The sequence below is a fragment of the Lycium barbarum genome, chromosome 12 (assembly GCF_019175385.1).
Source record: "Lycium barbarum isolate Lr01 chromosome 12, ASM1917538v2, whole genome shotgun sequence".
In the NCBI taxonomy this organism is placed as follows: domain Eukaryota; kingdom Viridiplantae; phylum Streptophyta; class Magnoliopsida; order Solanales; family Solanaceae; genus Lycium; species Lycium barbarum.
Genome location: NC_083348.1, coordinates 6,552,673 through 6,570,278, shown reverse-complemented (window position 1 = coordinate 6,570,278; position 17,606 = coordinate 6,552,673). Strand labels below are relative to the sequence as shown.

General features: G+C 35.6%; 1 protein-coding gene across 1 annotated transcript; it reads left to right on the top strand.

The window, feature by feature from the left end:
- The first annotated feature begins 473 nt into the window (after positions 1–473).
- Positions 474–11,104, top strand: LOC132624104 (uncharacterized). The gene is made up of 4 exons (XM_060338930.1): positions 474–964; positions 3,280–3,370; positions 9,170–10,276; positions 10,364–11,104. Exons 1-3 carry the CDS (start codon positions 474–476, stop codon positions 10,199–10,201), a joined length of 1,614 nt encoding a protein of 537 aa, XP_060194913.1. The 3' UTR covers positions 10,202–10,276; positions 10,364–11,104.
- Positions 11,105–17,606: the final 6,502 nt, after the last annotated feature.

The window sequence follows — 17,606 nt, the reverse complement described above, 5'->3', positions numbered from 1 at the left end:
AATGATCATGAATGAAGTGCATTCCGGAGTATGTGGTCCGCACATGAACGGCTATGTTCTAGCAAAGAAGATTCTTCGAGCAGGATACTATTGGCTTACCATGGAGAGAGATTGTTTTCGCTTTGTTCGCAAGTGTCATCAATGCCAAATTCACAGTGACCGAATTCATTCGCCCCCGTCGGAGTTGCACCCTATGTCTGCTCCTTGGCCTTTCGTAGCTTGGGGGATAGATGTTATTGGACCAATTGAGCCAAAAGCTTCTAATGGCCACAGATTCATTCTAGTTGCCATTGACTACTTCACCAAATGGGTAGAAGCTGTTACGTTCAAATCAGTCACCAAGAAAGCAGTGGTATACTTTGTTCACTCTAACATCATATGTCATTTTGGTATACCAAAAGACCATTATCACGGACAATGCGGCCAATCTTAATAGTCATCTCATGAAGGAGGTATGTGAGCAATTTAAAATTATGCATCACAACTCTACCCCTTATCGACCTAAAGCCAATGGAGCTGTTGAAGCTGCAAACAAAAACATCAAGAAGATCCTCAGGAAGATGGTACAAGGATCCAGGCAATGGCAAGAGAAATTGCCTTTTGCTCTTTTTGGGTACCGCACGTCTGTTGGCGCAACTCCTTACTTATTGGTTTATGGAACTGAGGCGGTCATACCAGCAGAAGTAGAGATCCCCTCTCTTCGAATCATTGTTGAAGCAGAAATTGATGACACTGAATGGGTCAAGTCTAGACTAGAACAATTATCGTTAATCGATGAAAAACGGTTAATGGCGGTTTGTTTTGGCCAGTTAAACCCGCAAAGGATGGCTCGCACTTACAACAGGAAGGTGCGTCCAAGACATTTTGAGGTGGGCCAACTTGTTATGAAACGCATCCTTCCGCACCAAGAAGAAGCGAGGGGAAAATTCGCCCCAAATTGGCAGGCCCCTATGTTATCAAACAGGTGTTGTCAAAGGGAGCTTTGCAGTTGTCCGATATAGAAGGAAAGGTGACTGACATAGCCATTAACACAGACTCAGTCAAAAGATATTATGTTTGATATGTTTTCACTTCGACGCTATGGTACTTGGCATTTTCAATTTGGGATGATGAAAGGCTATCGTTCTCACTATCCAAACACCGGTCACCCTTTTCTAGCCCCTTTGCACTTTATTTACATTTTCTTTGTTTTTCCCTCTTTGGAACTAATGTAGCGCAAAAAAAAAAAATATAAACCCAAAAAATAAAAAAAAATCAAATGTGTTTATTGAACTACGTTTGACCTGATTCCTAAAAGGATACGTAGGCAGCCCTATTTCGGGGTTCGGTCCCACAAAAAAAAAAGAAAAAAAATCATATTTCCCTAGTATTCGAAGAAACTGGGCATTTTTTTTTTTTATTTCATAAAAAGGTTCCAACGTTGTAATTCAATCTATGATTCTTTTTGTCTTTCCCCTTTAAGACCTTCTAATCGATCTTTGAGAATGCCAAATCAGCGTGCCACGACTTTGGTGCTGTATACAACGCTTTATTTGAATGCAAAAGAGAAAAGAAAAATGAGAGAGTCTTATTGGTGAAACCCTCACGGGCACTATAAGACGATTGTAAGTAAAAAAAAAAAAAAAGTCTTATCGGCGAAAACCCTCAAGGGCACTATAAGATGATTGTAAGTTGAGAAAGCAGTTGGTAAAGACCCGCAAAGGGAACCATTGATCGAATGAGTTTCTTCTATTTCGACATGAACACGATCCAGGTAGAAAGCTCGGTTTTGGATTGAAGGGTACTATATTTTGAGATTTAGACAGCTCAGACGGATCAAGAATCCAGCCCAAAATTCATGTCATGATTCATTGAAGTCGGCATATACCCAGACAAGTCTCTTCCCTCTTTCCCCGAAAGGGACACCTTTTTGTTTAAACATAACTCCTTTTATTTTTTATTTTTATTTTTTATTTTTTATTTTTATTTCTTCATTTTCTTCTCCTTATCTCTAGTATGTTCTTTGAGTCCCTTTCGGTATAATCTTGCGACAAATTCAAGAGCAAAGAAAGGGTTGCAAAATTGACTACAGTTTCCTAGCGGTACAGAGCAAAGACTACTGGGCACGCACCGCATCGGCAACGACATAAAGCCATTTGTGATCTATCCAGGAAAGTGAATTGCCCGAAAAAGCAAAGCATTATTTCGAGGTACTAGGGGGAAGGATCACCACAACAAAATTCGCTCTAAGAATAAGATCAGTTACACCACATACGCAAAATGATACGGGGTACAAAATAGTCAAGGTGGGCATTGAAAGATCATGGTCTCTCGCAAGCAAAGATAGTTTCTAAGCAATTTGGTCGATCACATGTCAGCCTCGTTTTTCGTAAAGTGGGATGGGCTCTAAGACAATTTCCACAGCGAGTGAAGGCCACAAACTGGCCGCCATTTTAAGACTAACAAATTTTTCTTTGTTGAAAACGGGGGCGAAGAAATTTAGGAAAACAGTTCTTAAAAATTGATGAACGCTATAAAGTAAAGTTCTCAAATGTTTGTTTTTCCTTTGATATGCATATAATCATGTTATTATTGATTGCATTTTAGGGAACAAAACCCCTGCTTTTTATGATGCCTTCACGGGGTACGACATTTCCTGGTTGCATTTTAGGGAACAAAAATCCCTGCTTTTCTCATATTTTCAGGTTGACTACCTCAGAATACAGTCACGTATTTAAATTTCAGGTTGACTACCTCAGAATATAGTCACGTTTTTAAATTTCAGGTTGACTACCTCAGAATACAGTCATGTTTTTAAATTTCAGGTTGACTACCTCAGAATACAGTCGCGTATTTAAATTTCAGGTTGACTACCTCAGAATGCAGTCACGTTTTTAAATTTTAGGTTGACTACCTCCAAATAAAATCATATTTTCAGGTTGACTACCTCAGAATACAGTCGCGTATTTAAATTTCAGGTTGACTACCTCAGAATACAGTCACGTATTTAAATTTCAGGTTGACTACCTCAGAATACAGTCACGTATTTAAATTTCAGGTTGACTACCTCAGAATACAGTCGCGTATTTAAATTTCAGGTTGACTACCTCAGAATACAGTCGCGTATTTAAATTTCAGGTTGACTACCTCAGAATACAGTCACGTATTTAAATTTCAGGTTGACTACCTCAGAATACAGTCTCAAGTGGTTCATGATTTTGCTAACACTCACAAAATTTTCCTGGTACAAACTGGGACAGAAAATTTTTGTTCGTTTTGTTTGTCTTTGATGGCTTGCAGGTTCTCCCGCAAGCACAAAATTGATATTCAAGAATGGAGTTCCATCTCTGATCAGAGAAAAGAAGAACGTTCAATCTCGAAAGCAGCTAGCGTCAGCTTTGACACATAAGGCGGCCCAACGTCTCAAGATACATCTTCTCAGCTTCTAATCAAGAAAAAAAAAACATCCAAGAATATTCTACGAACTGTCATTTGGAAAAGCATCAACAACTCATTCCAAGTCGCAGGTTCAAGTCTCAAATTCTACTTCAAGATCAAACTTTGAGATCAAGGTACCCACTGAAAGAAGACGAGGTGATAACTGAAGATCCAAGTGAAGGCCTAAAGGAAGGCTCAAGACAAGTAGAATAGATAGGATCTTGTATTTCATTTCGTCTTTTATTGTATTTTTTATTCTTTTTATAACAGGAGCCACAGACCGAAACCTCGAAAGGACCTCACTCGACTCTCCAACTCATCCTTCCATCCTTCTACCCATTTGAACTACACGTGACCTGATTCCCTTATAATCCGGGATATGTAGGATGCCCAAAACCAGGACTCGGTCACATCCTTTTCTTTTATTTCTTTTCGTCTTTCAAATAATGGTCATTTCAAAAATTAGTCACAGTGTTCACTTCTTTGCTTGAAAACTCTTCATGTTTCCAAGCAAAGAGGGACATTCTGTAAACACCGAATTTTTGACCGAACATAAGTTTTACACCCTATTTAGCTTTTAAATATTTCTTTTGGGTCTAGATTAGATATTTTGATTTTTATGTCAATTTTAGTTAGTTTTATTGAAAACTTTAAAAATAGAGTCACATTTTAGAATAAATCTTGTTTTCATTTTTATTTTTAAGAGAAAAGAAATTTGCAAAAAAAAAAAAAATAATAATAATAATAATAATATATTTTTCTTCTAATTTGGGTTTAATAAATAAGCTAGTGATTTTACTATTCTTTTACTGTGAACTAGCTATTTAATTTTTGCTATATTTCATTGGTCTATAAATAATTAGATAATTTCTTATTTTGTATACTTTTGTCTTTGTTTAACTAGCTACTTTTGTACTCATCACTTGCTACTTTTACTCGTGGTTACTATCCATTTGAATACCCAATCCATAATTACTTATAAAGGATATAACTCCTTCGTGGGACCCACTTGAAAATTTCATGAATTAAAACTCCCTCTATGAACGCCACCAGATCCGTATACAAGTGTATGAGTCATGTTACTCATTTAATAAAATTGTGCCCCGTGTAAAAGGTGCTGCCACCTAGCACCTATCCATCAAGTCATTATTTTATTCTTTATTTCCACAAAATTAACTAATGTCCCCCTTTTCAACGTACAACCATTTTAATGAAAAAAAAAACAGTAAACAGTAAATCCTAAACTACCACAACCTAAACCTCTCACCTCACGTCTAATCCTAAACTACCCATAACCCCTCACCCCTTTAAACTCCCCCCAAACATTATCCTCTAATCTCCCACTCCCTCACGTCACATATGTCATGCAACAAACATACCCACAAACATCTATTTAATACACACCTACACGTACATAAAAAAAAGAGAACAGAGAGTAGAAATAAAGGATCAGAAGCAGTAAAAAAAAAAACAGTAAGCAAAGAGAGCAAAAGACACAGTAAAAAAAAATACATTGAGAGAAAAGAGAAAAAAAACAATACCAGCTTCGTAAAGGTTTGGTTTGGAAATTGAGTTCGAGGTTTTGTTCGTTGTTTCGAGTTCGTGGACTTGAAAGTCAGCTTTTGTTAGCCTTGGAACTCTGTAGATTGTACGTTGCTTTTGTCATTGATCGAAAAGAATTTGAAGGTTCGTTTTCGGTATTACTTTTCTATTTTGATACATTAGATGAATCAAAGTTCTGTTGAAGAATCATTTGACATGGGATAATATCTTTGGATGTTTAATAGTTTGGGACTTATATATGTTCGAGTTCAAATTTAAATTGCAGTAGAATATGCTGGAGTCTCCCGAATCCATTTTCTTTGCTTAAGTACGGAGATACATTTTTAGATAAATAGTACATTTTTTATCATATTTTAGTCATGTATAATATATATATATATATATATATATATATATATATATATATTCAATGGTCTTGTTAGTGCTCTTAAAGATTGTTAAGTATAAAATTATTTATTTTTGTGTGCATGTTTTAATGGTTCTGAAATTTGTTAGTAACACGTTAGGTTAGAGCTTTCTTCTAACATCACTAATAGTTTATTCCATTTTGAGTTTAAAAGTTTATGATAACATCAATGGTTAGCATTTGAATGCTCAGTTCCCTTTGTTTAGTATTAAAATTTAATTTCTTCCATGAATTAGAATGAGAATGGTAGAATTCCAAACTTGTAGTGTTAATAAATTAACTATATACACAGTATTATACACGTTATAGTCAAATATATGCGTAGCATAAATATATAAATGATACTATAATAGTGGATATATACATGGTATAATACATGTTATATAAGTAAAAAAAAAAAAATTACATCCTACATGTCAATATACACAGAAAATATACTAGGAAAATATATGGTATATGCTTATAATTTATGCTTTATAATGAAAATATGAGATATTGAAGTATTTATGTGAATAAATGGAGTTTAATAGATGAACGAAGAATCCACATTTAAGTTTTTTTTTTCTTTATGTTCTTTGTTTTGATTGAAGTAAATTTGTGTATATGGATAATTTTATTTATAAATTAAATGGTGTAGTATTTTAGCTCATGCTATAATGCTGATGACGTTTTGCTATTTTTTTTTTAAATGATTCAAAAATTGATTCTTGGAGGTATTTGGTTGTCTTAGATAGTTTTTCTTTTGATGTTAGATAAGCATGCCATTAAAATGTTCATCTTGATTTACAGTCCTTTGATTCAGTCGTATACTGATACAAATAATTTTAAATCGGTATCTTCGCTTTGAGCCGTACATTTTGATGGAAATCATGTCCTTGTGTGAATGTGTTATATATGTGTTTCATTTTTATGATGAAAGATGTACGTATTAGCAATAAGTATCCAATGATTGTTAGTACCATATTTGATATGGATTTACACTTATAGTTCTATCTTGTTTTGATATTCCCAAGTTATTCGTAAATATGTTCATTATTCAAGTTTTGCACGTGAACGGTTTTATTCTGAGTTGAAGGCATACAAGTGATTTTATTTTTTAAGAAAAATGCAAGATGTAGTCGACAGCCCATTCCTGCTAAGGTATAAAAGTTTATAGTTAAATAATTTAAGTGGTAATTATGTTAACGGTCCATTTTAAGACCCAATTAAATAAGTTAGAAATGATACTGTTTGTATGGATACTTACTTCATGTGTGTAGGAGGAATAGATTTGCAAGCTTAATTCCTTGGTATTTAATATTGGAGAGTGGAAGCTTTGTAGTGTTTTTCCAATACCAAGTTTGAGATATTTAAATTTGGGGCAGGAAGAGGACAAAGAAGACATTGTAAGAAATATATCCATCATATATACTTGATTTTATTTTAAAGAAGAAATGGACAAAGAGTTTGCTGATGCCCCAAGACAAAGCTATTTTATAAATAATAAATTAAAGATGCTCATGCCGGCTACACTTTGGCACTAGATGATTTTACAAGTTGAATCAATTAATCACAATATTTCAACTATTTAATGGATTTTATTTTACTTAATTAGTGGAGAAATACTTTTAGCTATAAATTTTCTGTGTATCGAGATTGAGGTAGCAACTACGCGTTTTAGTCAAAACTAGTAACAGGTAAACAATATTAAGCAAATCATAGGCATAGCTAATAAATACATTTTATCCAAGAATTTATTTTAGTCAGATATAGGTCGATAAAGCGACCGTGCTAGAACCACGGGACTTGGGGAATGCCTAATACCTTCTCCCCGGTCAACAGAATTCCTTACCCGATCTTTTGTTTTGCAGACCAATAAATAAAGAGTCAACTTTCCTTTTGATTAGGGGTTCAATAAGGTGACTTGGAACACCAAAACTCAATTTCAAGTGGCGACTCTGTAATAAATAAATAATCCCTTCTCAAAATGTCACTTTAATTGGAAAAACCCTTTTATCTAAAAACAAATCAAATTTACTTTTATTAAGAAAAAAAAGGGGGTGTGACAAGTGACGTTATTAAAGTAGAATTTCGTTGTGAATGAGGTTATAGACTTATATTTTCCCTTTCTTTTGAATTATTTACTTAAGTTACGTTGGAACTTTCTTATGTACTGTTAGAATTTGACATAAGAGTATTATGTTAAACTTTTTCTTTTGGATTTTGAATTTAGTTTATATTTTGAGTTTTTAGTTATTTACTTTCACAGTGCATGTTGTTTTTTTTTTTACGTACATTTGATGGATTTTTTGTGTCAAACATTTGAATAATGTTATGGTATTATATTTATAAATATTACTATTTTTTGTCAAACACCCAATCCATGACGTTCTCACAAAAAAAGACTTCTTTTAAGTTTTATAATTAATTAAAATTAAATATTATTAATTTGAAAAATATATATCAATTATTTTTTACATTATTAGTTACAAATATATGATTATTAATCAATATATTTTCAAGAAACAATGTGTTATTAAATACGGAAAAGGGCCTAAAATACCCTCGAACTATTGAAAATGGTGCAAAAATACCCTCCATCCACCTTTCAGCCTCCAAATACCCTTACCATCCACCTATTGGGTCTAAAATACCTTTATTGCTAACAAAAGCTTTTCATTAAACACGTGACAATTTTTTATTAGTTGGCTTATAAAATTAACTAAACTAATTACCTTTTACTAATGTTGACCGGATAACCCAAGTGCCCCCCCTCCCCAACCCCCAACCCGACCCGACCCCTTTCCATTGAATAGAAAACGACCCTTTCCATTTAATAGAAAATGAATTGGACCCATTTCATTAAAAGAAAAAAATTCAGCGCCGCTACTTCGAAAACCCTAGAAAATTTAAACCAATTTCTGGTCAAACTGTCCCTATTTTCTGCGTGAATAAGTTCGTTGGGTGAAGATTTGGATTGTACAAGTTCTGTTCCGCCTTTTAAAGTAAGATTTTGTTGCTTATTACTTATTTATTTTCAGTTAAGTTTAAAAAAAAATTATTTTGTGCGAGATTTGATGTATGTTGTCATTTTTGCTGAGCTTCCATGTGTTATATGCTTTTTTTAGTCAATTTTTTTTTTGTTGTTACTCCATTACACTATATGAAGTGTCACAAGTTAAAGTTTTTTTAATTATTGTTTCAAGTTGGAATATTTTGTTGATTGTTGTGTCAAGTTGGAATCTTTTGTTGGTCAAACCACTTTATATGCTTTTTCCTCTTCATTCCTTTTTTTTTTTTTTTTTTTTTTCTGTTTTGTATTGTGTATATGTGTATCTGTTGGGTGTATTTATGAATGTTAGGTGTAGTTTTTTTTTTTTAATGCACAACTCAATATTTGTTTGTTTTTGCTACTTTATTCAATGCTTTTGTCTGTGTATGCTGTTTTTTAAAGCATGTGGTCCCTCTTCCGTTATCCTTGTCTTCACATAAATATTGGTAGATTTCCTATTTCCTATTCAGCTTTCTATTTCCCTTTCTTTAATGTTTCTAATGGGTCCCTTTCCCTTTATTTTATGTTTGCTATGTGCTTTTCTTGAAGGATGTTTGACAAGGTTGATTTAGTATTTAATTATGGAGGCAAGTGGGTCCTGCATCCTCAAGTTGTCTACATAAAAAAACACAGAACCATGTGTGGGAGGGATATGACCCAGACTTGTTGTCTTACATAGGTATATGTAATGAATACACTGAAAAATTAGGTTTTAGAGTGGTAAAACAGTTGCTGGTCACAGGGCCCTCTAGGAGATATTTTTGGTTGAGAGTGATGCAGGCATTAGAACACTTCAATCTTCTCTGTCTAGTGAGTTTTGTGTGCTGCAATTCTTTGCTGTAGATGAAAGTGAAGATAATGTTTCAGCTCCCAACATCATTTATCATAAAGAACCATGTTTTGTATCAGTAGATGTAGGAACTGATTGTGAGTCGGGTGAGGAAGAGGATGATGATAATGAATCAGTTCCTAGTGACTGTGACAGTGAAGAATTGGAACTTTTTAGAAAGGAAAAGAATAGGGAAGTGAATGAGAAACTAGACAGGTTTTTAGTATTGGAAAAGGGTATGAGCTTTAAGGATCTTGATGAAGCTAAAAGAGTTGTGAGCTATTACGCAGTTTCTAATAAGAAAGGACTTAAAGTTGATCATAGTGACAGTCATAGAGTTAGATATAAGTGTGATAGTGGCTGTCCTTTTGTGTGTTTGATTTCTGAAGATAACAAAAATCAGAGATTTAAGATTAAGACCATGCATTTAGAACATAATTGTCAGCCAGCATTTAAGAATAGAAGAGCTACTCAACAAGCTTTAGCACATTACTTCAAGAACAAAGTGCAGAATAATCCTAAGTACAAGGTGAAAGATATGAGGCAGGATTTGGATGATCAATTTTCACGTAATATTAGTGCTTCAAAGATGAAAAGGGTTAAGAGGCTTATTTTAGAGAAATTGGAGGGTAGCTACCTTGATGATTTCAATAGGTTGGAGGCTTATGCTCAAGAATTGAGGGATAGCAATCCTGGTACTGATGTGGTGATAAATGTATCTAAAGAGGCTCTTGAACAAGGTAAAAGAAGATTTCTGAGAATGTATGTGTGCTTCCAAGCTTTGAAAAGTAGTTGGAGAGGAGGTTTGAGGCCATTTATAGGGCTGGATGGCATATTTTTGAAAGGGAAATGTAGGGGAATTTTATTGGTTGCCCTTGGTCAAGATTCACAAAAGCACTTTTATCCTCTAGCTTGGGCAGTAGTGGATAGAGAAACATCCAGAACTTGGAAATAGTTCATTCAGTTGTTGAGAAATTCTTTAGAGCTGGCAGATGGTGAAGGATTGACACTAATGTCTGATATGCAAAAGGTATTTGTTTTCTTGTATTATTATTTTTTGTTTTTCTATTTTGTATAGATGATGTACTTTAACTTGTTGCGCTAATGATTCTTCCAGGGATTGATTGATGTTGTTATTCATGTGCTTCCCAAAGCACACCACAGATGGTGTGTAAGGCACATTGAAGCCAATTGGAGCAAGATGTGGAGGGGTATAGAAATGAAGAAGTTAATGTGGTGGTCTGCTTGGAGCACATATGAAGAAGAATTCCATGATCAATTGAATTCCATGGGTGTTGTGTCCGAACAAGCTGTCAAAGATCTGTTGTGGTACCCAGCAGATCACTGGTGCAGGGCCTATTTGACACGGTCTGCAAGAACTTCTCAGTTGAAAACAATTTTACTGAGTCTTTCAACAAATGGATTCTAGAAGCAAGGAACAAACCAATAATCAAGATGTTGGAAGATATTAGAATAAAGGTATATCTCTTTGAATATAAAGGCTTTGTTAATCTTTATGCTATTTCCTGATTCTAGATAGTTCTACGAAAGGTATCATTGTAATAGTTCAGTCACTGGTCAGCTTCTAAGCATCTGGTTGTTTCTTTCTGTTTTTTTTTTTTTTTGGGTGCTTGCTTCAATTGTGCTTAGTTTCAATGGCTTGCTGCAGTTGCTCTAGTTGTCCTTAGGTTTGGATTTTGCCATGTTTGCAGAGAACTATTAGTACATTAGAGAACTATAGATATCACAGTAGCAGTTATGCAATTGTCACGACCCAGCCCCGTGGGCCGCGACTGGCACCCTACTTGGGTACCCAGACCAATTTGCATATTCATTGCCAAATCCAAACTTATTTCAGAATTTCATACAGGTCATATCAAACATAGTTTATATCAAAATACGTCTTAAGCGGTCGCACAAATCAAAATGTCACATCAAATCCAAACGGAGCGGCGGAATAGACATCGCCGGTCAGGAGTGCAAATATAAGCATAAGGGACATTTAGGGCCATCATAACAAACGGACCGCTTTAAGACCAGAAAACAAAATCAAACAAACATATATAGGACCCTCGCCCCACATATATGACTACAGGCCTCTACGAACTCAAAACAAAGACATATGGCGAGACAGGGCCCCGCCGTACCCAAATAGTCAAATGTACCGAATATACATAGCAAAAGGGAGTCTGTACCAAAAGGGGACTCCGAGTCAAGAAGGAGTACTCCGAAGTAGCAAAGAGTGAAGCCTACAGTGGAGGATCACCAATATCTGCACCTGCGGGCATGAAACGCAGCCCCCGAAGAAAGGGGGTCAGTACGAAATATGTACTGAGTATGTAAAGCACGGAGTACAGAAATATGGGCCAAAACCGAAAGCAAATCAGATGACAAAGTGGAGTACAAATCAGTATGTCAAAATCCGTATCAAAATCATATATGTATACATAATGCAAACGAAATCATGCAAACGCTTAGGAACGCGGTCGCCACTCCGACGCTGGCGCCACACACAGCATAACACCAGAAGGTTTCAAATCTCCGTACATCCCCGAACACAAACATAATCATAGGTGAGCGTATCGCATCACGAGCCATATCACAGCATAACTCCAAACGGAACCCGGCCCTATGGCGAAGCCTCGGGAACCGTAACACAGCATACGGCCGAATTATCATAAAGCGCACGAATCAAAACCGGCCCGGGAACCGGTGAACGAAGTCATAATAAGGCACGAGCGGAGTCGTGAGCAAACAAATGCAAATCATTCTTCAAAATAGTCTTTCAAAACAGAGTAATCCCATAAGTCATCTCATAATACAAAATAATCGAATACTTAGTCGATATAAGGTTTCATTTCACAAGACGTTTCCAAAATAGTACGTATAGCTCAAAACGTAACTTAGCGCATCGTAATATTCAAAACATATCCCGTAGGAGGAAGTTCCAAAATCGAAAGTAGCATGTCAAACTTTATTTACAAAGATAGCCCAATAAGACAAATAGGGCGTTTCGGGGTAGCGGGCCCACCCCGAGTCAAATTGAGGTGACGAACATATTTATCGAACGTTTATAGGCCAAAGGTCATACATAATCATTTCTAAGTTACCCGACCACATTTCGATAGGTTTCAGACGAGTGGTGGCATTCTAGCCAAAATAGAGCCCTTAGGCTTCAATTGAATTGAATGAATAGTAACTTTTCTGTGGATCGGGTTTCGAGGAGCAGAAATGCTCCGGAAGTTCTCATATTCGCCTATCATACTAAGATATGCCAAACGAAGGAGTGGGAAGCTTTACATACCTTACAGACGTCGTATGCTCTCCCAAAAGTCAACTCCCGTTTCGTCCGAAATATGCAAATGGTCAAAGTTACCAATTGAGATTCTTAGGCTTAAAAATGCCTTTAACTTCATTTTTGCCTACCGAAATTTCGACAGCATTTCCCCTATAAATCTAACATCCCCGAGACTTAGCTCGGCTCAAAATACATCAACAACAACAGCCCACACATCAACAAACAACACAAATCATAATCAAACCACTCTAGCTTCAAAGTTCTACCTTATTACCTAAGTTGGCAACTTTTCATTTAAACTTCCAAAACTCCAAATCTATATCCACATCACTATATTCATTTACTCATTCAAGATTATTCCATCACATTCCAAATGCATTCCAAGCCATACACGAAATTGCCCAAAATCCCTTACTTTCCATAATTCTCCCAAAACACCAAAACTTACAACGAACGTTCTAACTTGCGTCGTTTCATTCCGAATTCATTAACATCAACCATAAATCATATTTAAAGTCCTTTGCATCAAAGATATACAATGATATACGTAAATATACAAAAGGCATACACTTTCTGATAATGTCCGAAATCATTTTCCAACGCCAATCTAATTCATTAATCAATCATTTACGTCCTAAATGTTATAACGACGCCACAAACCAACTAAACAAGATAAAATTCCTATGCCTTTGCACTTCATGAAACTCACGGCTACAACACCAACACACACACACCCACGGTTTTCTATAAGCATCAAAGTTACGGGATTCTCGTCTATTCTCAATCCTTAACATATTCATATCAATCCTCTAACATTAAAGGGGCAAAATTCTTACCTTTTCTTGAAAACCCGACTTGTCGTAAACGTAGTTCTTGTGCCAAACTAATTATACCCCGTTGAAGAGGGTCTTGAGCACTTCACAACTATGTAGAAAGTAAGATTTTTGGATTAATAACAAAGGCTATGGAATTTATTTATTTTTCCTTTTCCTTGTTCGGCCGAGAGCTCCAATGGAGTGTTCTCCAATTTTATTTTATTTTTGTTTTGAATGATTTCTTGATAATTTCCAAAGTATGCTTTGATATATATCCACTTAAAGTCATGTGCATAGCACATGACTTGCAAAGAATGGGCTTGGACCTCAACTTGGCCGGCCACTTCACACTTTGGGCCTCAATTTTATGTTGTCCAATTCTTGGCCCAATTCATAAAAGTCCCGTTTTGTAATTCCCGAAACTAATTTCCGAAATTCCAAATTTACCCTCGGCCTTCCCCGATGTCTTAACATTAATGATTCCACAACCAACATAGTCATATTCACCAAAATCAAAAATATTTCTTTATAACACACAAGTCTTGTTTATTTCTCGATTTCCAATTATACGAAAGCACGGGACATAACAGCAATATTATGGGAAGAACTGCTTTAAACATGTAAGTTAAATGTAAGTAGACAAACCAATTTACGACATATCAAGTTGAAACTGCTTAGTTACTGCTTTCCTTTTAATTACTACTGTTGCTGCATAGTTGCTGGACATGTTACTGGTTAGTTACTGCTTTTGGTCAATGTGTCTCATTTATTTTGAATGTTATAAATAGGTGATGACTATATTGAAAGATCTTGAAGATGAGGCAAGAACTTGCACTGGAGATTTCAGCCCATATGCCATGGATTTGTATAATGATTTCAGAATCATTGCACAAGGCTGTCCAGTTCAAGGTAATGGAGACTTAGGGTATGAGGTGATTGAGGGTTCTGATAAGCATGTTGTGGGTCTACTTAGGAAGAAGTGTACATGTAGGACATGGGACTTGACAGGAATTCCATGTCCTCATGCCATTAAAGCTTTACTTCATGACAAACAAGAACCACTTAATGAGATGCATTGGTGGTATTAAAAAGAGGCTTACATGTTGGTGTATATGCATAAGATACAACCTGTTAGAGGTGAAAAATTCTGGAAAGTTGATCCATCTCATGCTATGGAGCCACCACAAATACGTAAAATGGTTGGCAGACCAAAGATTAAGAGAGCAAGGGGAAAAAATGAGGCAAGGATGAGGGAGGGGCTGTGGAAGATTCAAGAAAAGGTCTGAAAATGACATGCGGGCATTGTGGTGCAACAAACCACAACAAAAGAAGATGCCCTCTGGTAAAAAAAAAAATTCCCTTAATTATTCAATGTTTACACTATCCTATTTAAATGTCTAACTTGACAATATTTGTAGCTTCAAAGAGGTGCACAAACAGTCCAAGATGTGCCCTTGTCAGCACCCCAAGCCAGTCAAGATTCTAAAATCAGTTTTATGCCCAACTCTGGCTTTAATGTCTCTTCCGGTCAACATAACAACCAACCAATCTTTGAAGGTGTTAGACCTTTAAAATCAAAGAGAAAATCCAAAGCCAAAGCTACTGCGCCTTCAAAGAGGTCTGCCAAAAACAATGATGCACCTTCAACTTCAAACAACGCACCTTTAAGAGCACTTGTTGATGAAGATGATGATGCCGAAATTGATGATGAGATGAGCAACCAATTCTTAGGCATAAGGTGATATCTGAAGCTAAAACTAGGCTTCAACGCAAAAAGATGCATCAGCCACCAACTGGTTCAAGGAAAATTGGCTTCAGGGGAGATGAGAATGGTGTGAGTAGGCCTACTAATCTGCCATACTCACCAAGAAAGTTGGGTTGGAGAGGTGAACCATGTGTGACATCAAATCAGTTGGACGTAGCAAAGGAGAAGAAAATTGGGAAGTTGAAGGCAAAGAGGGGCAAGCATTAGGGCATAAGTGACTTGGTTCAAGTAGTTGTTTGTTTTTAAGTTTTTCAATGGTATGTAATGGCACAATTAAACGTCATATTTTGCTATTTTTTGTTGTGAATCAGTCTTAGAAGTGGCTGTATTGATTCACTTCAAAAGTTTTTGGGTGCTTAGTTTTTGTGGGTTTCCATGTATGTCAATGTAGTAGTCTTGTTGAACATTTTGCAAAATATATGACAATGCCATTATTAGTTATTTGGTTTGTCTTCTAGAATGGAAATGTTGTTTAAACCTTGTTGTTGAATACGTTTGCCATTGTTACTTATTGATACCTGCTGTGTGTGTGTGTTTTTTTTTTTTTTTTTTTTCAGTTTGCCATTCTTCAAAACTGGTCATGTGTTTACTGTATTCAGTTTGCATTGCCATTATTCAGTTTGTTACTGATCAGTGGAAATTATAGTTGTTACTGCCATGGTTAGTTACTGATCAGTGGAAATTATAGTTGTTCCTGTCATTGTTAGTTACTGATCAGTGTAAATTATAGTGCATATGGCAGCTAAAATTGCTAGTTACTGATCAGTGGCAATTATATGGGAAAAGGGCAGCTAAAATGGGTTCAATTCTCTACTGTCCGATACATTCTTGCATGATGAAAGTAGAATGCAACTTGGGAATGCAAATTTAGTCATCACCCAGGCATTACAACGTCTAGTAGTTAACGTTTCCAAACTAGAGAAAATGAATTACTTAAGCAACTTAAAAAAGTGGAAAGAAATTAAGTTAAGGACAAGTTATGAGCAAATACAGAAATTCTTCATTAGTCACCAAAATACCAACACAACAACAATTGATGTCCACAACAAATTTAGTGGACATCAACACCAACTCACAAAAACTAACCTAACCAACCCAAAACAAAAACAAAGAAAGACACTATAATTCTGCATTTTGTTGGCAGTTACAACAACATACAATTACACTACATTATCTTGGCAATTACAAAACCAACAATAACAGCCTAAGACATTAGAAGCAAGCTTATCAATTTGTGAACTTTCAACTCCAAGGTTTCCAATTTCTTCAAATTTGAACTTTCGAGACCACTCTTCAACTCCAACATTGACACTTTATCCTCCAACGTAGAAACTTTCTTCAAATCGGAAATTTCAGTAGCATCCATATTCTTCAACTCTGAATCGACGTTGGATACTTTGTTGGGTTCTTGGCTTTCAATACCACCCATACCCTCCACGATCTTCTTTAAATGATTTCTTTCCTTCCGAATTAAATCCAATTCAAATTTTTGGTTATGGATCATCGTAGACACATGAGGTTGCAGTTTATCATCAATCCAATCCCAATTACCGCAAGAGTTTGACGCAGGAAGACGACATTTATAGAATCGACGTCCACCATTCTCAGGAGTCGTAGCAGTAAAATATCTTGCAATCAATCCACACTTACAAGTTCGAGACTGAACTTATTGAGGAGAAGAAACAGACGAGGATGTGCTTGACATTTTAATAGAGAGAACTTGTTCGAGACTGGACTTGTGTAGTCTTGTGAGTAAAGATTGAACTGCTTCTATGGCATACACTCCTAAAAAAGGAAACAAAATTAAATTTTCAAGACTCACATTTAACATGAAAATTTAAAACTTTTAACCAAATACAGAAATTTCAAAAGATAATAATTTTTTTTTCATCACACAAATTAACTACACCACGTCATGAAGCTCACGGCCAGAAATTAAATGAAAGAAGAGGCTATATATTTGAGAAGGGCTATAAATAAATACCTGGAACTTGTAGAATTTTCTTGACTTTCCTTTTGCAATCTTCACAGTGAATGGAAATTTAAAACACCAAAAGTCTGTAGAAACTAACAAGAAAATTGAATAATTCTAAAAACCCTAATAAGAACACAAGGAAAAAGGTGGCGGTTGTTCTTTTAATGAAATGGGTTGAAGGGTTTTCGTTTTCTATTAAATGGAAAGGGGGCGGGTCGGGTTGGGGGTTGGGGGGGGGGCACTTGGGTTATCCGGTCAACATTAGTAAAAGGTAGTTAGTTTAGTTAATTTTATAAGCCAACCAATAAAAAATTGCCACGCATTTAATGAAAAGTTCTGTTAGCAATAAGGGTATTTTAGACCCAATAGGTGGATGGTAAGGGTATTTAGAGGCTGAAAGGTGGATGTAGGGTATTTTGCACCATTTTCAATAGTTCAAGGATATTTTAAGCCCTTTTCTGTATTAAATAACTAATTTAATATCATTTAAAAGGCAAATGTTTTTAA